This window comes from Enhydra lutris, unplaced genomic scaffold (assembly GCF_002288905.1).
Source record: "Enhydra lutris kenyoni isolate GAN:26980312 unplaced genomic scaffold, ASM228890v2 scaffoldscaffold85, whole genome shotgun sequence".
NCBI lineage: Eukaryota > Metazoa > Chordata > Mammalia > Carnivora > Mustelidae > Enhydra > Enhydra lutris.
Window position 1 is genome coordinate 7,650,654 of NW_019154169.1, and position 23,406 is coordinate 7,674,059.

At 55.0% G+C, this 23,406-nt stretch overlaps 3 protein-coding genes across 4 annotated transcripts; 1 reads left to right on the forward strand and 2 right to left on the reverse strand.

Moving 5' to 3' along the window:
- Positions 1–127: 127 nt before the first annotated feature.
- On the forward strand, positions 128–9,077 carry LOC111161594 (NFKB inhibitor beta). The gene is made up of 6 exons (XM_022525349.1): positions 128–364; positions 6,423–6,528; positions 6,608–6,941; positions 7,703–7,791; positions 7,881–8,141; positions 8,937–9,077. The coding sequence occupies exons 1-6, from the start codon at positions 186–188 to the stop codon at positions 9,030–9,032; spliced, it is 1,065 nt and encodes a 354-aa protein (XP_022381057.1). The 5' UTR covers positions 128–185; the 3' UTR covers positions 9,033–9,077.
- A 190-nt stretch (positions 9,078–9,267) lies between these two features.
- On the reverse strand, positions 9,268–13,309 carry LOC111161446 (coiled-coil glutamate rich protein 2). The gene is made up of 5 exons (XM_022525100.1): positions 11,614–13,309; positions 11,310–11,350; positions 11,074–11,161; positions 10,204–10,757; positions 9,268–9,576 (listed from the first exon to the last, which is right to left on the reverse strand). Exons 1-5 carry the CDS (start codon positions 11,687–11,689, stop codon positions 9,487–9,489), a joined length of 849 nt encoding a protein of 282 aa, XP_022380808.1. The 5' UTR covers positions 11,690–13,309; the 3' UTR covers positions 9,268–9,486.
- A 67-nt stretch (positions 13,310–13,376) lies between these two features.
- Positions 13,377–23,374, reverse strand: LOC111161445 (seryl-tRNA synthetase 2, mitochondrial). Of its 2 annotated transcripts, none has more exons than XM_022525098.1 (16): positions 23,061–23,374; positions 19,809–19,904; positions 18,413–18,442; positions 17,732–17,872; positions 17,597–17,651; positions 17,074–17,137; positions 16,761–16,866; positions 16,006–16,053; positions 15,688–15,796; positions 15,328–15,373; positions 15,155–15,242; positions 14,963–15,072; positions 14,300–14,393; positions 14,119–14,211; positions 13,932–13,997; positions 13,377–13,845 (listed from the first exon to the last, which is right to left on the reverse strand). In XM_022525098.1, the coding sequence occupies exons 1-16, from the start codon at positions 23,325–23,327 to the stop codon at positions 13,702–13,704; spliced, it is 1,557 nt and encodes a 518-aa protein (XP_022380806.1). In that variant the 5' UTR covers positions 23,328–23,374; the 3' UTR covers positions 13,377–13,701. The 2 variants fall into 2 exon arrangements, with proteins under 2 accessions (XP_022380806.1, XP_022380805.1); XM_022525097.1 differs by having other exon boundaries at positions 14,119–14,233; positions 23,061–23,333.
- Between the last annotated feature and the right edge of the window lie 32 nt (positions 23,375–23,406).

A 23,406-nucleotide genomic window follows, 5' to 3' on the forward strand; every position in this document is an offset into this window, starting at 1 on the left:
CATCTGAATACTCTGATTTGTCACAGTGTGGTAAGCGGGCGGGGCATGTACTCTTTGGCTCACTTTGATTGGGTGAGTCAAGGGGGAGTGTTGGGGGAATTCCCCGTAGGGCGGAAGCGCCGGGGCTCCAGGCAGAGCCTAGCTACAGGCCGGCGGCCGCTGGGGCCCCTGAGGCTTGGGGGGCCATGGCCGGGGTCGCGTGCTTGGGGAAAGCTCCGGAGGCCGACGAATGGTGCGACAGCGGCCTGGGCTCTCTGGGCCCGGACGCATCAGCACCCGGAGGTTCGGGGTTGGGCGCCGAGCTGGGCCCGGGTCTGTCGTGGGCGCCCCTCGTCTTCGGCTACGTCACTGAGGATGGGGACACGTGAGTGAAACTTGGGCTGCCAAACCGGGCTCTAGGATCCGACGTCTGATTCCCTATTAGTCTCTGATCCCAGCTTCCTAACCTTTCACTTCTAAATCTAACTTCTTATGCTCGGCTTTCTGATCTCTAACCCCCAATCCTAACCTTTAGTAAAACCAATTTCCTATCCAACTTTGCCCCTAAACCTTTAATTTCTCTGACCTTCCTTTCTTGAACTGTTTCGGAGAGCTCCCTATCCGTTGATCCCAAAACTCGATTTGATCTCCTTGGCCCTAGTCCTGAGACTTTTGTTAGAGCTGTGGTTCAGACAGGCCCCTCTTGACCTCCTACCTCCCAATAGGATCTTTGATCCTTAGCTCCTGGTTTATGCACCTTGAACTTAGATTTCCAAAATTAATACTTGGCCTTGACTCTAAGATTCTACCCTCTGAGCACTGATCGTCAGATCTTACATTCAAAGAGAAAATGTAAGCTCCAGGATAGCAGGGACTAATAGCTGTTTGATACTTATTGAACACTACCACCTGTCTTAGGTGCTGTGATAAAGCAGTGAAGAAAACAGACAAAAACTTACACCCTTGTAGAGTTTACATTCTAGAGTGGGTATAAAGACAGAAGGACAGAGAGACTGCCAGACGGGAAGGAATGGAGGGTAGGAAAAAAAGAAGAGACAAGGAATGCGAGAAAGGGGCAGAGAAGGAAAGAAAGAAGACACAGACACAAAGTGAGAGGGTAGATAAAGGAAAAGAAGAAACAAAGAAAAATGAAAAACATCATATAAGAAAGGCAGAAAAATGGTGTGTCTGAAGGTAGTAAGTTCTTTGGGGGAAGGAATAAAGCACCAAAACGGGACCCGCAGATTAGCTGGGGGGAGTGGATTAGCTCTCTGGGTAGAAGGAACAAGACATGTAAAGGCCGATGAGGGATTGCACTGGGGTTTTTTGTGTATTACGTTTACTGTTCTATCCACAGTGACTAAACAGTGTTTGACCTATAAGATGCACTCAGGAAATATTGATCTTTTCAAAGACCCCATTTAGGTTTCATTAATTTTCTTTAATTTTTTTTGCTTTCTATTTCATTGATCTCTGTTCGGATTTTCATTATTGCCCTCGTCTGCTTACTTTGGGTTTAATTTATTCTTTTTTTTAGTTTCCTAAGGTGGCAGCTGAGATCATTTTGAGACTTTCTTTTCTAATATAGATGTTTCATGCTATAAATTTCTCATAGTAGTGCTTTAGCCAGTCTCTCACAAATTCTGATGTGCTGTGTTTTCATGTTCATTTAATTCAAGATCCTTTGTAATTTCTCTTTTGATTTCTTCTTTGGCCAGTGGATTATTTAGAAATATGTTATTTAGGGGCACCTGGGTGGCGCAGTTGACTGAGTGTCAGACTCTTAGTTTTGGCTCAGGTTGTGATCTCGGGGTCCTGGGATGAGCCCCCCACCCGCCCGCCACTGGGCTCTGTGCTCAGTGTGGAGTCTGCCTGGGATTCTCTCTCCCTCTGCTTTTACCCCTCCTGTTTGTGCTCTCTTTCTCTACAAAATAAATAATCTTTTTTTTTAAGATTTATTTATTTATTTGGAGGGCTATAGGGGCAGAGAAGAGGGAGCGAGAAGCACCCAAGCAGGCTCTGCATGGAGCATGACATGGGACTCGATCCCATGACCCTGAGATCATGACCCAAGCTGAAACCAAGAGTTGGTTGCCTGACCAGCTGTGCCACCCAGATGCCCCTAAATCAATCTTAAAACAAAACAAGACAAAAAAAAAAAAAAAAAAAGAGGGGCATCTTGGTGGCTCAGTGGGTCAAGTCTCTGCCTTCAGCTCAGGTCATGATCTCAGGGTCCTGGAATCGAGCCCCACATCGGGCTCTGCTCAGCGGGGAGCCTGCTTCTCCCTCTCTCTGCCTGCCTCTCTGCCTACTTGTGATCTCTGTCTGTCAAATACATAAATAAAATCTTTAAAAAAAAGAGAGAGAGAAATATGTTATTTAGCTTCCAGATACTTAGAAAGTCCTCCAAATGTCTTTCTTTTATTGATTTTTAATTTAATTCCATTGTAGACCGAGAACATACTTGGTATGACTTGAATCCTCTTAAATTTATTGTGAATTGTTCTACAGTGCGAACATTATGTGTGCACTTGAAAAGAATGGATATTCCGCTGTTGTGGGCTGTAGTGTTCTCAAATGTCCATTAGAGGTCCTATTGGTGTATAGCTTTGCTGTGGTTTTATATATCCTTGCCGATGATTTCTGTCTTCTTGTTCTATTAGTTATTGAAGGGGGGCATTGAAATCTCCAGCAGTCATTGTGGATTTGTCTGTTTCGCTGTTGTTCCATCAGGTTTTGCTTTGTGTAATTTGATGCTCTGTTATTAGGGCATATGTGTTCTCTTGCTTAATTGACCTTTCTATCATTATGATAGAGATACCAGGCATCTCTATACCTGGTAATATTCCTTGCTTTAAAATCTAGTCTGATATTAAAATACTCCTGCCTTCTTTTGACTGACTGGTATTAGCATGGTATATCTTTTCCCGCCCTTTAATTTATTTGTTTATTTTAGTTTTTTAAAAAGATTTTATTTGTTTATTTGACAGAGAGAGATCACAAGTAGAGAGAGAGGCAGGTGGGGGGCGGGTGGGAAGCAGGCTCCGCACCTAGCAGAGAGCCCGATGCGGGGCTCGATCCCAGGACCCGAGATCATGACCTGAGCTGAAGGTAGAGGCCCAACCCACTGAGCCACCCAGGCGCCCCCCTACCCTTTTATTTTTAACCCGTCTGTTAATACTTATATTTAAAGGGTGTTACTTATAGGGAGCATATATAGTTGGGTTTTGCTTTTTTATTCAGTCTAACAATTTCTGCCTTTTTTTAAAAAAAGATTTTATTTATTTATTTGACACAGATCACAAGTAGGCAGAGGCAGGCAGAGAGAGAGGGGAAGGGAAGCAGGCTCCCTGCTGAGCAGAGAGTCTGATGTGGGGCTCAATCCCAGTACCCTGGGATCATGACCTGAGCTGAAGGCAGAGGCTTTAATCCACAAAACCACCCAGGCGCCCCCAATTTCTGCCTTTTAATTGGAATGTTTAGACCACTTACATTTAATTTAATTATTGATACAGTTATGCCTAAGTTTATCATCTTACTGCTAATTTTCTACTTAATACCTCTTCTTTGTTTACCTTTTCTTCTTTTTCTGCCTTCTTTTGGAACCTGTAAGTTTTGTCACGTTGTATTCTTTCATTAGCTCATTTTCGCTTTATTTATTTAAAGATTTTGTTTATTTTTATTTTATTTATTTTAGCGGGGTAGGGAAAGGAGGGAGAGAATCTCAAGCAGACTCCCCACTGAGGGTAGGGTCCCATGCAGGGTGTGATCTTACAACCCTGAGATGATGACTTGAGCCAAAATCAAGAGTCTGACACTTAACTGACTGAGCCACCCAGGCGCCCCTTACAATACTGTTTTTACATTAATCTCTGCACCCATCATGGGGCTCTAACTCACAACCCCGAGCTCAAGAGTCACACGACAGAGCCAGCCAGGAGTCCCTGGCTTTATTAGCTTTAACTCTTTGTTCTGTTGTTTAAATGGTTGGCAAACTGGCTTCCAGGCAAAAATCTAGCCAGCCATCTGCTTTTGTATGGCTGTAAGCTATGGACGGTTTTTACATTTTTAAATGGCTGGGAATAAAGCAAAGAATATTTGCAGCAGCTGAAAGTGACATGAAATTCACCTTTCAGACTCCACAAATGGTTTTGCATACAGCCCTGCTCATTCATGTACACACTGCCAGTGGCTGCTTTTGCATCACAGTGGCAGAGCTGAGTAGGTAAAAGAGACTGTAGGATCCACAAAGCCTAACATCTTTATCTGGTGCTTTACAGAAAAAGTTTGCTGACCTCTGCTTTGTGGCATATACTGTACGGCTTCAACTTATTATGTTCTGCCTAGAAGTGACACTGTGTCACCTCGCATAGGGTAAAAGCTAAAAGAAACTTAGAAGAGTGTATTTCCATTTGTCCTGCCCTGGCCTTTATGTTATTGTCCTACATTTTACTTACGTGTGTGTGATAAACTCCACTGTACATTGTTAGTAGTTTTGTTTAAACACTCAAGTATTTTTTTCAAATTACCTTCTAAAGTCACTTACATTAAAAAAAAAAAAAGAGACTTACATAATGAGGAAAAAACCTTCCATATTTACCCAAAAAGTTACTATTTTCATGTTCATTTTTCTTTTGTGTAGGCCCTTATTGCTGTGTCATGTCATTTTCCTTTTGCTCGCAGATTTCCTTTGACCTTTCTTTGGTGATGTGGGTCTGCTGGCAATAAGTTCCTTCGGCTTTTGTATACCTGAAAACACCATTATTTATCTTTTTAAAAGATATTTTTGCTGGGTTAAAGAATTCTAGGTCGGGGCGCCTGGGTGGCTCAGTCAGGTAAGCATCTGCCTTTGGCTCAGGTCACGATCCCCAGGGTCCTGGGATCAAGCCCCGTGTTAGGCTCCCTGCTCAGCAAGGAGTCTGCTTCTCCCTCTCCTTCTATCCCTATCCCTACTCCTGTTCTCTCTCTCACTCAACTCTCTTTCTCTCAAGTAAATAAAATCTTAAAAAAAAAAAAAATCTAGGTTGAGGAGCGCCTGCATGGCTTAGTCAGTGAAACACCCAACTGTGGATCTCAGCTCAGGTCCTGATCTCAGGGTCATGAGTTCAAGCCCCAAGTTGGGGTCCACACGGGGTATGGAGTCTACTTAAAAAAATCAGAATCCGGGGCGCCTGGATGGCTCAGTGGGTTAAAGCCTCTGCCTTTGGCTCGGGTCATGATCTCAGGGTCCTGGGATTGAGCCCCGCATGGGGATCTCTGCTCAGCAGGGACCCTGCTTCCCTTCCTCTCTCTCTGCCTACTTGTGATCTCTGTCAAATAAATAAATAAAATCTTAAAAAAAAATCAGAATCCTAGGTTGACTGCGTTTGAATACTTGAAAGAGGTTGCTCCAGTGTGTTCCCTTGCCTCATTTCTTATAGGACATCTGCTATCATCCTTATTTTTATTTTTCTGATTTGAAGTATCTCTTTCTCTGGCTGCTTTTGAGATTTTTGTCTTTTTTTTTTTTTTTTTTAGATTTTATTTTAGAAAGAGAGTGAACGAGCAAGTGCTGGGTGGGGAGGGGTGCAGAGGGAGAGGGAGAGACAGGGAGTCTCAAGCAGACTCCATGCTGAGTGAGGAGCCTGATGAGGGACTCAATTTTACGATCCTGAGATTGTGACCTGAGCTGAAACCAAGAGTTGGGCGCTTAACCAACTGAGCCGCCCAGGTGCCCCTGAGATTTTTGTCTTCATCATTGGTTTTGAACAGGATTTTTATGTTGGGCCTTGGCATAGTTTTGTTTTTTTTTAAGATTTTATTTTTTAATTTATTTGTCAGAGAGGGAGAGAACAAGCAGGCAGAGCTGCAGGCAGAGGCAGAGGGAGAAGCAGGTTCCCTGCTGAACAAGGAGCCCGATGTGGGACTCGATCCCAGTACCCTGGGATCATGACCTGAGCTGAAGGCAGACGCTTAACAGACTGAGCCACTCAGGTGTCCCATTGGCGTAGTTTTTTTTAAATATTTCTCATTCTTGGATATATGAGTTTATAGTTTTCATCAAATTTGGCAAATTTCCCAGACGTTATTTCTTCAAATGTTTTTTTCTATCCCCCACCTCCATTTAAGGACTTAAGTTTCAAATATTATCAGGCTGCTTGAAGTTGTCCCATAGCTCACTGATGTTCTTTTCATTTTAAAATTGTCCTTTCGGGGGCGCCTGGCTGGCTTAGCCGGTGGAGCAAAGGAGCACAAGTAGGGGGGCAGAAGGAGAGGCAGAGAGGATCTCAAGCAGACGCTGCACTGAGTGTGGAGCCCGACGTGGGGCTTGATCTCAACGACCCCTGAGATCATGACCTGAGCCGAAACCAATCAAGCCGAAACCATGATGCTTGACCAACTGTGCCATCCAGGTGCCCCAGGGTACTTCACCTCTGTCCTCTGCTCCCCGTCTTTGTCTTCAGGGCACTGCACTTGGCGGTGATTCATCAGCACGAGCCCTTCCTGGATTTCCTCCTAGGCTTCGCAGCTGGCACCGAGTACCTAGACCTGCAGAATGACCTGGGCCAGGTGAGCCACCCAGGGCCAGTACAGGGCTTGGGGCTGGGCTCTCAGTGCAACCCCTAACCCCTGCCCTCTGCCCCTGCAGACAGCCCTTCACCTGGCAGCCATCCTGGGGGAGGCGTCCACAGTGGAGAAGTTGTACGCGGCGGGTGCCGGGTTGCACGTGGCAGAGCGTGGGGGACACACAGCACTGCACCTGGCCTGCCGCATGAGGGCACATGCCTGTGCTCGCGTGCTTCTCCAGCCCCGTCCCCGGTGCGCCAGGGGAGCCCCCAACACCTACCTCGCTCATGGCCCTGACCGCACCTCTGATGCCAACCGCCCACCTGTCACCTTGTACCCCGAACCCGACTCGGAGAAGGAAGATGAAGAGAGTGAGGAGGATTGGAAGCTGCAGTTGGAGGCTGAGAACTATGAGGGTGAGGGTTCCCAGTCACTGGGCAGGGCCTGGGCTCCTGAGCAGAGTGAGAGTGCTGGGCACTGGGCTTGGTTCTCCTGACTCAAGACCCAGCCCCTTGGGAAATAATACTGAGGCTTCAGGGACCCAGGCAGGGGGAAAGGCTCCCCCTGAGGCTCCAGATTACTGACAGTCAGTCTTATGGGATTCAGGATCTGGACCACGTGGAGGCCCAAGACCACTTAGGATTCAGACCCATCACCCATAGGCCTAGAACTACTAAGATCCTATTGTTGGGCCCAGGTTCCCCAGCTGGAAGGCACAGCTCACTCCAGACCTCTCCCCCTGCCACCAAAACCATAGGTCCTAGTCTATGCAGGATGAGGGAACTCAAGGCCCAGGTTCCCAGAGATTTATACTGGGTTCCGGGACAGCCCTCAGCCAGGCCTCCTGGGAAAAAAGAGCCCATCTTCCTGGGGTCCAGGTCCTTTGTAAAATAAAGACCAGAGACTCAGTGTCCCAGTCCCAAGATCCAGGCTAACTGTCCAAAGCCCCCAGGCTCTTCACCTATAAGTCCCAGACATTCCAAAGCCAGGCACTGGCGTCGCCAGCAAGTTCTAGACCACCAAGACTTAGGCAGTGGGGGGTGCCCTTGCCTCTTTGACTTACCCAGGAATTCAGGAGCTGGACCCCAAACTCAGGCCAAGAAGCCCTCCCCTAGGACCTTGGCATTTGGGGCCCGGGCCCACCCCCATTGTCTGACACCTGTCACTCTGTCCCCAGGCCGTACCCCGCTTCACGTGGCTGTCATCCACAAAGATGCCGAGATGGTTCGGCTGCTCCGGGAGGCTGGAGCAGACCTCAACAAACCGGTGAGCTGCCCTAGGGAGAAGGAGTGGCAGGGCAGATTGTCCCCCAGAGCAGGCCAGGGCCCCTCTGACCTCTCTGCTGCTCCTCACAGGAGCCCACTTGTGGCCGGAGCCCCCTACACTTGGCAGTGGAGGCCCAAGCCGCCGATGTGCTGGAGCTCCTCCTGAGCGCAGGTGCCGACCCCGCTACCCGCATGTACGGCGGCCGTACCCCACTGGGCAGCGCCATGCTCCGGCCCAACCCCATCCTCGCCCGCCTTCTCCGTGCACATGGAGCCCCTGAGCCCGAGGATGAGGACGACAGGCCTGGCCCCTGCAGCAGCAGTAGCGACAGTGACAGCGGGGACGAGGGCGTGAGTCAGGAGGAAAGACTGGGTGGCCCAGCTGGGAGGTCAGGGTAAACGGGCAGGTGGGAAGCAGGGAGAAGGCAGCATAGTGAGACTGACCTCAGGCCGCTGCGGTCAGAGAACTCAGGCAGCGGTACCAGGGCTGTCAGCAGTCCGGGGAGCCCTGGACAGGGCTGGCGGGGAGCAGGCGGGGAGTGGTGCTTGAGAAACCTAAGGCAAAGCCAGAATGAGAACTCAGGCAGAGTTAGAGAAAAGACGTCGGTCGGAGTGACCCGTAATGGCAGTGGTTGGCAGCAGTGGCTGACAGCATAGGGAGTGACTGTGCGGAGGAAGAGTTGGAGAACTCAGGCGGCGGGAACCTGACCTCAGGCAGCAGTGATCCCAACACTGGTGACAGAGGGGAAAGACCTGAGCCAGCAGTGAGGAGGTTGTTTTGGGGAATCCAGGCAGCAGAGACACTACCCCGGTGGGGGGAGGGAAGGGCGGGGGACAAGCCTGGGGCTGGGGGGCGAGGAGTCTGGGTAGAGGCAGAGGGAGGGGCCCGAGGAGGGGCAGCCCCAGGGGCTGCGGCTGCCGAAGGTCCAGCAAAGCAGCAGAGCTGGAGCCTGAGCAGCGGGCAGGCTGTGGGAGAACATGGGTGACCTTGAACATGGTGGGTGGCAAACCAGGAGCAGGGGATTTGAATGGGGGGGAACTTGGGCTTTTCCAGGCAAGACCCAGTTGCCAGGGTGGGTGGGAGAAACGGACAGTTGGCAGGGTGATAGCCGCCTGAGCCCGTGCCTGCCCCCCCTCTGCCCCCAGGATGAATACGACGACATCGTGGTCCACAGTGGCCAGAGCCCAAACCGGCTACCTCCCACCCCAGCCTCAAAACCTCTCCCTGATGACCCTGTCTGACCTCATTGTTTATAGAGTTTCCAGTTTAATAAACTTCTCCCTGATGACCCCATCTGACCTCATTGTTAATAGAGTTTCCAGTTTAATAAAATCCCGCTTCTGATAACTAGAGACTAGACTGACGGTCGCCTTCCCAGTCTTTCAGTTTATTCCTTGGTCCCTGTCTGTCCTGGTCCCTGTCTGTCCTGGGTCCCTATCTGTCCAAAATCAAGCACCACACAAACCTCAGTGGTTTTCTTTGTGCTTTATTCACACGGAGGGGTCGGAGGGGGTGACACGGGGGGCCGGGTGTGTCCTGAGTCAGTGAGCCCAGCTCCTCTGCCCAGCTCAGGTTCAGGCCCTGGGCCCGGTCGCACAGCCCACCCTTCCCCCATGCCTGCAGGCCGGGGGACGGAGTGGGCTGTGAGGTGAGCTTTGGGGGTCCATGGTCCTAGGCCATAGGGGGTGTCAGGAGTCATCCCTCCCTCCTGATCTCCTCCCCCAGAATCTCGGTTGCCTTCTTCAGCTCCTTTCTCACGTGCTCCAGCCGCTCCATGTCATGCTCCTGGGGGGGTGGTCAGAAAGGGGTTGATCAGCAGCCACCTTCAAGGGCGGGCCACCCCAAGAGTCACCGGTGAATGTGGCCTGTGCCAGTTTGCACAACAGCAGCCAGCAGGGGTCACCCTAGTCCCCATGGACCTCGATGGGGGCCAGAGGGGGATGGCTGACGTGACCGGCTGCGCGGTCCATGTTGACTGCCTCGCCCACGGTAGCAGAGAGGACCAGGAAAGGTGCCAGGCTTGGAGGCCAGGACCCCTTTTTGAGGTGCCGGCCGTTGTGGCTACTGCCACCAGTCGTGGGGACAGCCTACTTTCCGTGACTCAGCAGTGGCATCCATTCCCGGTCCACTGGACCAAGCATGACAGCCTCTTTCCACGCGGCCACACTGCTCACCACAGACCACAGTGCTGACCGACTCAGTTCGCCGTACGTGGCCATCTCAGTCACTGTCATCTCAGCCCTCTTGACCACCTTGGTCCGACCTTGATCTTGCCTGGCTGTTACTGCCTTTCCTGCTCTCAGTCGCCATCACTAGGCTCCATTTGTGGTGGATATTGGCTATTTATGGCTCAATGCTGGTACATGTTTGGTCAGAATCCCACCCCACTGGCCCATCGCCTTCTCCACTCACCTCCCTCTCCGAAGCCTCTTCCTTCTCCTCCTGCGTGGGCTCAGCTTCTGGCTGGTGGGGGTGGTGGCGGTGCGGCGAGTCCTCGTGTCCCTCTCCTCCACCCCCCTCGGCTCCCCGCCACAGGCCGCCGCCCTCGCCTAGCACCTGCAGGCCCTTCTCCTCCGCCTCGAACTGTGCTGTCTCCTCGTCACTGGCCTGCTCTGCCACTCGCTTCTGGGGGCCCCCTCTGCCCTCTAGGTGATGCCTCCACAGGCCTTCACCTTCGAAGGATTCCATGGGCCCCCTCTTCTTCCTTTTCTCCTCCTCCTCTGCCTCCTCCTCCTCCTCCTCCTCCTCCTCCTCGTTCTCCTCGTCCTGGCGGAGTCGGCTGTGGAGCTGCTCGTGGATGGTCTGTTCCCGCACCTTAGACTTGTGGTCCCTCTCTGCCTCCTCTTCCTCTTCCCTCACTTCCTGGCTGGACCTCGTCTTCCCAGCCTCTTGCTTCTTGAAATCCCCAAGCAGTAGGTCTTTCTCTTTGGCAGACACACAGCCATAAGGCTCTGTCTGACACATTTCTGGCAGAAAGAGAGAGGACGCTCTCTGTGCTGCAAATCGGGAAACTGAGACCTGGAGTTCTGGGGTGAACCCAAGGTCCCACAGGGGGGCTGCCCAAAACTGGGAGAGGAGGGTCAAGTCCGGGGTACATTCTGTGCCGCCATCCCACACCTCTGCAGGGAACCCCACGGGTGGAGCCGGAGGCCAGGTGGACACTGCGCAGTGGTATGCCAACCTGGGCAAGGGGGCCTGGAGGAGACACCCCGTCCTCCAGGAAGCCCTGACCAAAACCCAGGGTGGGGTGGGGGCTCCCAGGAGGAACTGGGGCCTGCTTACCTTTGTGGAGGAGAGCTGTGCAGGGGCTTCTCTGGGCCTGGCCCAGCGCCAGCACTTCCGTGACCACCTCAGCCAGACAGCGAGTCAGCTGGTGAAGGGACAGAGGGGAGATTGAGGGCAGGGCGGATGGGGGAATGAGAACAGTTGGGGGTGTGGAGAGGAGATGATCATGCAGGCTGGTCAGAGGGCCAGGGTGTGGGGAAGATGAGGCAGGGCAAGGGGTCCACACTCCTCACCTCTTCCTTGGAGGATCTTGGCGCCAAGGGAGCAGCGGTGGCTGTAGAGGAAGGAGATGGGTGCTGGGCTCGGACAGCCCCCACCCCATGCTGTCCTTGGTGCTGATTCCAGGTTCAAGTGCATCCTGTTACTCACTCGTCCCCTCCCCCAGCCTACCTACCCGGTGCACCATCCCCACCTGGATAGCTCAGCCAGCAAAGTCTCTAGTCCAACCCCATTGGGTGCACCATTCCGGCCCCTGGTCCCTCAAGTCCCTGGTCCCTGAGCTGGCCGAGAAAGTCCCGTCTAGTTTCTGGCACTCACCTGCCCCCAGCAGCAGCGCCAACAGCAGGGGCAACGGCAGCAACAGCAGCACAGAGGTGGGCCCGCGGTGCTGCATGCTGGGGCGTCCTGACCAGAGTGCTCAGCGGCTGCACTGGACGGTGCGGCAGCTGCTTATAACCCGTGTCCCTGGCCCCGCAGGGGAGGAAGTGACATCACCACTGCCCCTTCCCTGCCTGCGGCCAGGTGACAGCTGTGGGGCGGCCACCTGCCCGAGATCCTCAATTATTCATGGAGACCCACGTCCTGCACCTGGTCCCCTCCAGCTAATGGCCCCTGAGCACCTGCACGGAGGGAGGGTGCGTCCCCCAGACAAACAGTCTGTTGAGCTTAACACTGTTCTGGGAGGCCCATCAGGGTTCGAATCCAGTGGCAGCCACTTGCAGATAGACCTCAGGCAACAACTTTTCCTTGGGCATTTCCTGCATCTCGAAATTTGGGTCTCCTAAACCTATTTCCCCAAAGATTGTGGCTGGGCTCTGCCTGAATCCCAGCTCCACCACTACCGGCTGTGCAGACCCAGGGAAAACTGCTGAGGGTTTTGCCGACTCTAGTGTCGGTTCCATCCTTTGTGAAATGGGGCCAGTGACTCCACAGGGAAGGCATGGCGGTAGGTGAGGAGTGCACATGGTCATTTAGACAGTGCCAGGCACTGGGAGCGACACAGGTCCCAGCCCTTTCCATCCGGGAATTTTTACTGAGCACCTACTCTATGCCCAGCCATCTTATAGAGCCTGGGGCTCCAGTAGGGGACACGCTGGCAAACTTCCCTGTGCTCTTGGCGCAGACCTTTGAGAAGGGACACACGCAACACTCACATAGGCATCAGAAAGGAGGAAATGACCGCAGACTCCCGCATCACAAGAGTGCTAGGGGCTTTTACTCTGGCTGGTCAGAGAGATCCTCTTGGAAAAGGATTATTTGGGTGAAGGCCGGAGTGATAAAATGGAGGCAGCCATGCCAGCTGGAGGGAAAGGGTAGCCAGGGAAGGGACCGGCGAGGGCAAAGGTCTGAGTCAAGACTGAGTCTGCAGAGTTCGAACAGGCAGACCTAGAGCATGACAAGAGGTCGGTTGAGGAGGAAGGCAGAGGGCAGATAATCACTTTGTGGATCCCGGGGACCGCTCTATCCTTTCCCTAAGTGAGAGGGAGTGACAGGAGGGTTCCAAGCAAGGGAGGGATGTGACCGGATAAGGGGGTCCACAGCGTCACTCTGGCTTCGTGTGGGGCCCAGGCAGCAGCAGGCAGTGAAGAGGCTGGTCAGTCACGGTGGACAGGACAGGGACGGAGCAGGAAGGAGAAAGTAAGGGCCTCTGGAGGCTTCTGGAGATATTCTGAAGGAGTGGCTGGGGTCTGCTGAAGGAAGGACTGACGGCGTGAGAGTTGAGGGTCACTGGACGGGCTGTGGCTAGAGGAGCTGGGAAGATGGTACCGTGTACTGCGAAGGGCAGAGTGAGTTCTGCCTTCGCTGAGGCTGTGCCGTCTCCTGGACCCCTCCCTGCTGCGAGAGGTGGAGATGAGGGCCAGGTGTCCCTTGTCCTAGAGCAAGGGGAGAGGACTCAGCATCCTCTTGGTTCCGGCAGTGGCCGCAGGTTGCCCTCCATGTGCTCGGGAGGTTGCTGGCCATTCCCGGCCATGGTCCCTCCAGCCACAACCCCGTGAAGGGTTCGCACCTCTGCCCAGCTGCCCGGCACCCCCGGTAAGGCGACCAGGGTCTAAACCCTTGCTCACAGATCCACAAAGGCCTTGGTTCTGACCATTTATTGGGGACTTCTGCTAAGTACTGACAGAGGGAAGGAAAAAAGGTTGGAGGCTTCTTCTCCTCCCCCCCATCCCTACAACCTTCAAGTCCCCAGATGCCCTGCTTTCTGGTGCAGGTTGGGACCATCAGTGGCGACGGGGTCACTGGCTGATTCTGGGGAAGTAGGGGAGTAAGGAAGGGGCCCAGGCACAGAGCTGACACAGAGAATGCAGATGTCAGGATGTGCTCAGGAAAATAGGTCCCAGGCTTTCAGAGTCCCCTGAGCTCCAGGAAGCAGCCACAGCCCTGCGGATGGATGAGGGTGACTCCTCAGCTCGAAACAGGCCGGCTCAGGCGCCTGGGCTTCTGGGGCTGGTTGGGGCCGATGTACTGGAGAGGCACATGGGTGGGGGCCGTGATCCGCTCGGTGCCAAGGTAGGGCTGGAGGGCAGGGGGCACAAGGACCGAGCCATCCTGGGGACAGAGCGGGCCACAGGTTGCTGCCATGGCCCCAGGCCTCCACCCTCTGCCTCCCCCAGCGCGATCCTTCCAGCCCTCACCTCCTGCTGATTGCTCTCCAGGAGGGCGATGAGGAGGCGGGGGACCGCACAGGCCGTGGCGTTCACCTGGGAGAGAGGCATGCCCGCGTCCACCTGACGGCCTCTGCTGGCCCGGGAGAGGCTGAGGTGGCACGTCCCTAGGAGGGCGGAGGCTCTGGGGAGGGCGGGGGGGGGTGCGGGTGCTCACCGTGTGGGCGAACTGCAGCTCCCCGGCCTCCTCCTGGAACATGATGTGAAGCCGGCGGCTCTGGAAGTCCGTGCAGTTGGACGCACTGGAGACCTGGGCGAGGGCGCAGGGTGGGCTGAGGGGACCAGCTGGAAGTGGAGGGGTCCTGTCCCCCCCCATCCCCACTGCACTGGAGGCTCACCTCACCAAAGCGGCCGCGGCCTGGCATCCAGGCCTCGATATCGAACTTGCGGTAGGCGGGAAGGCCCAATTCCTGGGTGGGCATGTCTAGGACGCTGCGGTAGAAGAGAAAGAAGGTCATGGTGAAGGTCAGCAGGTGAGAGGTAGAGGCACAAGGAGGTGGCAGCAGCTGTGGCAGTGGGCGTGGCGGAAGAGAAGTGGATGGAGAGGAGGGCGGGGAGGAGAAAGCAAGGGCTACTGGGATTGTAGTGGGTCCCCAGGCCAAAAGGCCACATCCCCGGGCCTCTCTGGAAGCCTGTGATGGCCGGGGTGGGGGTGGTGTGGGGCTGCCTGTAGGTCCTGCCTGAAAGGGAAGGGCTGTGCCCCCATCTCCACTCTGCCTGGGGTGCTGAGGAGCCGCATGGAGGGGCTGCAGGTGGGGCAGCACCCAGGATGGGAGCCACAAGAGAGAAGGGGTCTGGGCCCCCACACTGGGGTGCCCCATGCTGCTCAGGCCGCTGGCCCTGTCCCGTGGTCCTACACAGGATTTTACAGATGGACAGACCCTGTACATATTCCAGACATGGGGAAAAGGGGCAAGGGGAGGGGTGAGGTGAGGCTGTTCATGATTAGGGAGCACCTAGCCAGCCCGTCCCTCCTCCCGTGCCCCCACCCCACCCCGCACCGGAAGTGCAGGCCCAGCTCCATCAGGATCTCCATCTGCAGGGACAGGAACTCCTCCAGCAGCCGCGAGCTCTGCTCCAGCCCAGGGCCTGTCACCCCAAACATCTCCACCTGGGGCAGTGCAGCAGGCACAGGAGTCAGGAGGCCCGGGGTCCCTGGAGTGGCCCTCCTCCCTGGTCCTGGCCACACTGACCTTGGTGAAGTGGTGTACTCGATACAGTCCCCGTGGCTCCTTCCCTGTGTCTGTCTCGGCCCGGTAGCAGGTACTAGAACAAACCATCCTGGGGGGGAGCAGGGGAGGTGGAGTCAGGGAGGGGAGAGGGAATGTCACAGGTGGGGACAAGATCTAAAGGAACTGAGTATCACCTGATGGGCAGGTCCCTGAAGGCCACGGAGTGGTCCATGAAGTAGCCTGGGAGGAAAGGGGAACATGATGGGTCAGCCAGGGGCAACTGCTCATCCACAGGAAACCTCTGTGAGACTGAGAAAAGGGGTCCCCTCTGGTGGACACAACCTCATGGCGGGGCACATGGCTGGATCCTCACTGCACTGTTGTACAGTCAACAACCTACACAACTGTACATGTTGAGCCTGGGGTCACTGAGACATCCTCAGCAGAGAGCCGTCACCCCTAGGGTGCTCCTTGGTGTCTCCCTACAATCCCTGTTGCTCTGAGGATGCTGCATGTAACCTCACCCCTGTTGTTGCCTCCCAGCAGGTGCTTACCAGCCAGTCCCACCTCTGCTGTCCCAGCCAGGTTGAGGTCTTCAAAGCGGGAGGGGTCAATGTTGTAAATCTGGGATGGGTTGGCATTTGGTGTCATCCCACAGCCTTCCTGGGGAAGAGGCCAAGCCACAGAGGTCAGAGGACAGAGGACCTCCAGCTCCATTTTGTAGTCACAACCGCTGCTCCTCCCCAGGAAGCTTCTGGAATTGCCCTGGTCTCCCTGTTCTGGCCTGACATCCTCAACCCAGTCCCAGGGCGGCCTCTGTGGGGGAGATGGGCCCAGAACAGGGCACACAGCTGAGCATGGGGAGCACTCACAAACACAGCTCCTCGGAGAAGGTCTGGCACCGTCATGGGAGTGAAGCCCTGTGAAGAGGAAAGGGGTGGGGTGAGGGGCACAGCCAGGACCCCCACCCGGGCCCAAGCTCAGACTAGAAGAAGTGGCACTGCAGAGTGGGCCAATGGCTCCCGCCTGTCCTTCCAAAGCCCAGCCCACCTCCAAGGAAACTGAGGAAGGTCTGAGCGGTGGGCTTGGCGCTGGCTCCGGAACCCTGGTGTCCCTGTCACTGGGCCCTCTCTGCTGGGGCTTCACAGTTTCCTCGCTCAGTTCAGCCCACACAGGGTAGCGGGAGGTGTAGTGACAGCTTTCTGTGGCTCTCCAGTGCCCCTGGGAAATGTCCAAGTCCCTCACCGCCGCCCACACCCCATGCCTCCAGCCCCTGCCAACCCCTCCCAGTTCAGCAACACCACATTTCCCCGACACTCCCTTTATGCTACAGGCAGGCGGTGAGGTGGTGGACACAGGCTCTAGGGCCAGCCCCAGGCAGCAGCCCCGAGATCCTGGGCTAGTTACGCCCTCTCCAAGCCTTAATTTCTCCATCTCTGAAGTGGGGATAACAATGGCATCTACCTCCTACCCCTGCTCTAAGAACTAAATGTGTTAATTTTATGTAAAGCTCTGTAAACAGCAGCTAGAGCAAAGGTGACCCCCCCTGCCCCACCTCCCCACCTTGAGCCTCTCCGTCAGCGTCCACATCACCCCCTCCAGGCAGCCCTCCCATCCCAGCCCATACCCGCTGGATAAGCTTGTTGAGTGTGAAGTTGACCAGGCTGTGCTGCAGGAGGGCTCCAGCCCCTCGGAGGTAGTAGGAGCGGTGGCCGGATACGTGGGACAGGCGCCTGAGACAGATGGGCAGACAGGCGGGTGCATGTGGGCTGGGGCTGGTGGGGGACGAGGGCAGTTCTTCTGCACCCCCAGGGCAGAGGCCAGCTGCCAGGCGGGGGAATGGGCATCAAACATTCATGCGAAGTGAGGCCCCGGACACAGTGTTAAGCAGCTGCTGGGGCGTGGAGGGTGGGCTGGAGGGGCCGGCGGGCGGGACTCACTTCTGACGGATGATGTCGAGTTTCTCTGCGATTTCCAGGTGGCCCCGGGGTTGGAAGGAGAAAGCTGGATCAGGATGAAAAGCAGGGGGGTAAGGGTTGTGGGGAGAGACATGGAACAGGGACAGAGAGAGGATTAGAGAGACGCAGGAATGAGCAGCAGAAAGACAGGCAGGGAGAGAAAGGGAACCGGGTGGCGGCAGAGACAGGACTAGCAAAGGGCGAGAGAGATGGAGAAACACAGGAAGCAGAGGTGGAAAAGGAGAGAGAGGGCAAAGGGAAGAAAACATTAGGAAGAAGCAAGGAAGAGGGAGGGGGGCAGAGAGCCAGAGCCAGACGGGAGTTGGGGAGGAAAACCCAAGGGAATCAGGGGCCAATGCGGGGCAGGGACAGACTGCCATGGACACAGAGACAGGATGGGAGGCCGGAGGAGGGGCACACAGGACCTCTACAGGCCCCAGCTGCATCCCAGACCCTGCAGGCCCCACCCTAGACTGGGGTTCCCAGAGCCGGTGGGGTGCCCCACCTGGCTTGTCTCCGACCACGTGGAGCACTCGGGCCTGGCTCTCGTCCCCGACGGGCTGCAGAGACACAGCAGGAGTCACAGGGGAGGTGGTCTCAAGGGCCCCCGGGCCCCCTGAGCACCCAGCACAGTGCTCACCACGTCTGGGTGGGTCCGGTTGGGCAGCCTCAGTGCCCGCAGGAAGAAATCCTCCTCAAGCTGGGTCTCCTTGGGGTATAGGACCATGAGCAGCTTGCGGATCTCCCGGCCACGTGCCCGCAGGCTCTGATACTGGGGGTCCTGGGGACAGGGGCAGGTGGGGTTGGCCCAGAAAAGGGCAGGGGTCCCTCGAACCAGTCTGACCTTGAGCCTTGCTGGCAGAACCTCTGTGGAGGATACTCACTGTCCCTTTGGCCCGACATCCTGAATTTCCTTTTGGGAAATTCCCTCCCTTCACCTCACCACCATGTGGCCTGTCCAGAGGGTCATGACTCAGGCCTGGCCTTCCAGAACATTCCACGGCCTTGGCCACAGTGACTGGCTCAAAGACAGGCACATGACCCAAACCCCAGGACTATGGGTGTAGCTCTCAGGGAAGTGGTCCTCTTTGTGCCCCACCCTGGCTCCCCTTTCTCTAAGGGGAAAAGGTTGGTCTGGGAATGAGAGGGAAGCAGAGCCAAATATGGAGCCAGGACCCGGAGCCGGTCTTTCGTCTTGTGAATCAGCACATTCACTTGGATCAATAGTCCTGTGTGTTGTCTCCGGTCACATGGCAGTAATCAGGACTCACGCAGCCCCTGCCCACTCCCACCAGGGACGGACATCACTCCCGTGTACTACCTGCTGCACTTGACCATTGTCCTGGTTTACCTGGTAGAAGAGAGATGGAGAGGGTGATTTAGGTTCCTTAAGTTGGGGCTGGGAAAGGGAAAAATGGAGGGGCGAAAGGTCAAACAGGGCTGGGGGTGTGGGGTGGGGGTGGGGAAGGGGTTCTGAATTCCTTGCTTTGCGGGTGCCTGGCCGGACAGACCTTCCTCCACTCTGTGCCTCAATTTCTCTCTCAGTAAAGCCAGGAGGAAGCAAGATAACGGACAGTAATCACACCTGCACCTTCCACTGAGAGCTACCTCAGGCCTGTCTCCGCAGAGGGCTCTCACACCGTCCTGTTTCTCCATAACCTACTCCGTGATGTGGGCCTCACTGTGCTCCCCATTTCGTAAATGACAAAACTGTGACTTGGACAGGTAAAGTCTGTGGACTTGTGACCTTCTATGATCCGGAGCAGCGGAGGGGAAGCAGGCAGACCCGGGTCTGAACGTGGGGTGCCTCCCAGCTGCGTGTCCTTGGGCATATCCCGTCCCTTCTCCAAGCCTCAGTATTCCCATCTGGGAAATGGGCTCACAGGAGCTCCCCAGCAGGGCTGGCGCATGGCTTCCCTGAAAAGATGGGTTAGCACTCGCTGAATATTAACTGTGATCACTTCTGTCATCTGCACTGGCTGCCCGCCTGGGACACACGTAGCCTGGGGCCTAGCACTTCCGTACTGGGGTCATGGAGAAATGCAGCTAGTCTTGTGACTGGCCTTCGACTGGAGGGGTGGAAAGCAGCCTGCGGGCCTGGGTGTGAATCCTGCCTCCCCCACTTTCTGGCTATGACGCTGAGGTACATTTTTAACCTCCTGGGGCCCCGGTAAGTTGGGTTTGGACTGTTCCTGTCTCATGTGTTGTGAGGGCTGCACCCAGAAGGGTGTCTGGCCCACACTGGCAGCTACGTAAATGTCTGCTGTTGACTTCGTGGTCACCTTCCCGCCCCCTGCGGCAGGTGCTATCAGCTGTCTAACCCACGACTGTTTGCTCTCCCTCCTCCCTTCCCGCAGACACCTGACTCAGTTCCCCCTCCCTGGGCGGCCTGTGGTTGCGGGAATGCGGGCTGAGCCCGGGGGCTCCTTTTCCGGGAGCCCTACTCCCACTGCAGTAATTCCGTCCCTCCTGCTGATGACAGGTGTGGGTGTGGGGGTGTCTGGGCTCAGAAGGCATGAGGGGACTCTGCTGGGGGCTTCAGGAAAGGTCTCTCTGCTCTGGAGAAAGGGCAGGCGAGCCCCAGAAGTCCTGTTTTCTGCCTCGGACAGAGTTATGCAAAGAGATGCGGGTGGTACACCAGCCGTTGGGGACTGTGAGAGTGCGAACAGGTCGGATCAAGACGGTGAAGCTCCACCCACACAGGACCCGATGCTCACCAGAAGGGCCCGGACTGCCTCAGCCACAGCCCCCTTCTCCTCCTCCAGACTCCGGATCTGCTCCCGAAGCTGCCTCAGCTCCTGCCAGGTGGCGATCTGGGGGTGGACACAGGAGGGGACGGCATGAAGTAGCCACCGTCTCCTGCCCCCTCTCGCTGGAGCCTCGGCCTCTGGCCACCTGGACCCCAGCAGCCAGTGTCCCCTCTATCCCTCCCGCACTAGACCTCCCTGACGTGAAGTCCATGGCTGCCCAGAATGAAGAGGCATCTCCCAGCCTCCCTCACAGCTCCGTGTGCTCCTGTGTCCAAGTTCAACCAGTGGACAGGAGGAGAAGTGGCAGTGGGACTCTGGGTCGTCTCCTTAGAGATAAGCCCCCATGTCGGACTTTCTGTCTCTCACTCCCCTTGGCCTGGATGACGGACTCTGAGGAGAGTCAAACTGGACAACATCCTCAGGGATGCGGAGCGAGAAGGTGAGGGGACCCAGGTGCCAAGGGGCAGGGACCCTGCCAGTGCTCACCTCGGAGTCTTGCAGAAGAGAGAGACAGCCACTGTCCTATGGGGCTGCTGCGCCAAGCCTGTCCCCCAAAACGGCAGGCTCAGCTCTCCTTCATGGGGACCCCTACTGCTGTGCGGTCCCTCTGTGAGCCCACGTTCCCGGGCAAACCCCCTCACCTCCCAGGCTGCAGTTCTCCCTTTGGCTAAATGGCACAAAGGACACCATCCTCCCTCTCGGGGGCTGAAAGCAGGAAGCGGAGGGCAAGCCACAAGGTGGCTCCCCCTGGATGTCTCCTGGACACTTCATGCTCACTCTGTGCAAGAGTGACTCGAGGACAAGCATCTCTCCCCCCAGATCTGCTCTTCCTCCTCAGGCACAGCCCCACAAACTCCCATCCCGCAACCCAGAGCCCTGAGCCCCCTACTGGATGCTACCCGGACCCTTCTGCCCCAGGAACATCCGTCAGGTCTGTCCTCCTCCCATTCCCCAACTCCTGCCCCCATCCAGAGCCTGTCCTCTCCTGCAAGGACCCCTGTGCCAGCCTCCCAGCCTGCAGGCTATCCTCCTCCAGCCAGAGTTCTGACACAAACCCTCTCCCACCCGAGAGCACCCACAGCTCCCCAGGGCTCCTAGGAACAATTCACATGCCTTGTTACTGCCCAGAAAGCCACATGCCATATTCCTCTTCACACTTCATGCCCTAAAGACGTGTTTTTCAAGCTTTGGGATGTGATCCATTAGCAGCTTATAAATAATTTAGGATCTTTAAACAAGCTCTTTAAAAGATAGGGATGGGGACACCTGTGTGGCTCAGTCCATTAAATGTCTGACTTTGAATCAGGTCATGTTCTCGGGGTCCTGGGATCCAGCCCTGTTCAGGCTCTGTGCTCACTGAGGAGTCTGCTTCTCCCTCCCCCTCTGCCCCTCCCGCAGTTTGTGCTCTCTCTCTCTCTAATGAAGAAATAAAATATTTATATAAAAGGCTATGGTAAACTATGCATAAAATTTGCCATTTTAACTATTTTAAAGTGTACAGTTCAGTGGCATTAAGTACCTTCACATGGTCGTGCAGCCTTCCCCACCATCCATCGCCAGAATTTTATCTTTCCAAATGGAAACTGTACACCCATTAAACAGTCTCTTCCCATTCCCAGCTCCTGGCAACCACCCTTCTATTTTCTGTCTTTATGAATCTAACTACTCTAGGCACCTTGTATGAATGGAATCATACAGTTCTTTTTTTTTTTTTTTAAATATTTTATTTATTTATTTGACAGAGAGAGATCACAAGTAGGCAGAGAGAGAGAGGCAGAGAGAAAGAGAGGGGGAAGCAGGCTCCCTGCTGAGCAGAGAGCCCGACACGGGACTTGATCCCAGGACCCTAAGACCATGACCTGAGCCAAAGGCAAAGGCTTAACCCACTGAGCCAGGTGCCCCCAGTTCTGTCTTTTTGTGATAGCCTCATGTCACTTGGCATAAGGTCCTCAAGGTTCATTCAGGTTGTAGGCTGCATCACAATTTCCTTCCCTTTTCAAGGCTGAATTGTATCCCACTGTCCATATATACCACATTTTGTTTATCTATTCACCCATCCACGGGCACTCAGGTTCCTTCCATCTTTTGGCTACTGTAAGTAATGCTGCTATGGCCTGATCATATGGTAATTCCATGTTTAATTTTTTTGAGGAACCACTACCCTTCTTTTTTTTTTTTCCTTTTAAAGATTTTATTTATTTATTTATTTGACAGAGAGAGAGAGAGAGAGAGAGAGTGAGAGAGGGAACAGAAGCAGGGGAAGTTGGAGAGGGAGAAACAGGCCTCCCACTGAGCAGGGAGCCTGATGTGGGGCTCAATCCCACAACGCTGGGATCACGAACTGAACCAAAGGCAAAGGCTTAAGGCCTGAGCCACCCAGTTGCCCCACAGCAAGAGAGGGAACAGAAGCAGGGGGAGAGGGAGAGGAAGAAGCAGGCTTCCCAGCCAGCAGGGAGCCTGATGCAGGGCTCGATCCCAGGACCCTGAGATCATGACCTGAGCCGAAGGCAGATGCTTAAGGACTGAGCCACCCAGGCACCCAACCACCACCCTTCTTAATTTTCCTGAGCCTTAGTTTTTCCTCTGATGAAATGGGGACACCCACCTCACACCGCGGTTGTGAAACTGAAACGAGGCATGTATGCACACAGCACTTAGAACAGACCATCCTCAGCATCCAACAAGGTCTAGCAATATGGTGACTCTGGTTCTCGGTCCCTAGCATGTAGTAGTATATTATTTATCAACTTATTCTCAACACCTGCGACATAGTAGATGCTCCTTAAATAACCGTTCAATAGAACCATTCATTCATTCGAGAACCCTATTTAACTGCCTGCTACTTGTCGGGCAGCGGCAGGACTCGATCTCTTACTCTCCAAAGCCAAACCCCTCCACCCTCGTCTGACTCACCTCCCTGTCCCCTAGTTTCTTCCCCCTCCCCCCATTTTCTTTTGTCATCTTAAGCCTGGCATGAGGTTGGAGTAAGTTCCTAAGCGCAGAGGAGGTACTCACCACGCTTTATGGAACGCATAATGGGTGTGTAGATAGCAGGGCCCTAGCACTCCGTGGATAACTGGCACACGTATGCCTGCCAAGCACACGTCGGCTAATAACTGGGGAAGGAACTAAAATTCCCGTAATAGGTCGCCCCCTGCTGGAGGTATCTTGCAAGCCCAGTTGGGCTCCGCAGCCAATGGCCCACGCAAGCGCACTCACGATCGCCGGCAGGTCTTCTGGCCGTAGCTCCCCCTTGCGGAGCTGCAGGGCGCGCGCAGCCTCTTCCGGGCATGCGCACAGCGACTCCATGTCCAGCTGAGGGAGTGCACTGTAACCCTCGCGCGCGTGCTCGTACAGAAGATTCCGGTCTCGTCTCTCCGTGGCAAAAGTTCTCCTAGGGTTATGGCTGCAGACGCAGCCTCTCCGGGGCCGAAGACCCCAACCAGCCACCAAAGACCCCAAACGCCGCACCATGGACACAGCCATCTTGGACCGGGGACAAGGAGTTACGCACCCTTCGTCCCGCCCACTCCGCGTTTAGACCAATTGCAAAGCAGCCGCGCCT

Coding starts and splice junctions, on each gene's coding strand:
- LOC111161594 (XM_022525349.1), top strand. CDS start 186: ATGGCCGGGGTCGCGTGCTTGGGGAAAGCTCCGGAGGCCGACGAATGG. Junction 7,792..7,880: donor GAGCAGACCTCAACAAACCG/GTGAGCTGCCCT, acceptor TGCTCCTCACAG/GAGCCCACTTGTGGCCGGAG. Junction 8,142..8,936: donor GTGACAGCGGGGACGAGGGC/GTGAGTCAGGAG, acceptor CTCTGCCCCCAG/GATGAATACGACGACATCGT.
- LOC111161446 (XM_022525100.1), bottom strand. CDS start 11,689: ATGCAGCACCGCGGGCCCACCTCTGTGCTGCTGTTGCTGCCGTTGCCC. Junction 10,758..11,073: donor CACAGCTCTCCTCCACAAAG/GTAAGCAGGCCC, acceptor TCTTTCTGCCAG/AAATGTGTCAGACAGAGCCT. Junction 9,577..10,203: donor AAGAGGCTTCGGAGAGGGAG/GTGAGTGGAGAA, acceptor CCACCCCCCCAG/GAGCATGACATGGAGCGGCT.
- LOC111161445 (XM_022525097.1), bottom strand. CDS start 23,327: ATGGCTGTGTCCATGGTGCGGCGTTTGGGGTCTTTGGTGGCTGGTTGG. Junction 17,873..18,412: donor ACAATGGTCAAGTGCAGCAG/GTAGTACACGGG, acceptor CCCTGTCCCCAG/GACCCCCAGTATCAGAGCCT. Junction 15,243..15,327: donor TTCAGGGACCTGCCCATCAG/GTGATACTCAGT, acceptor GCTCCCCCCCAG/GATGGTTTGTTCTAGTACCT.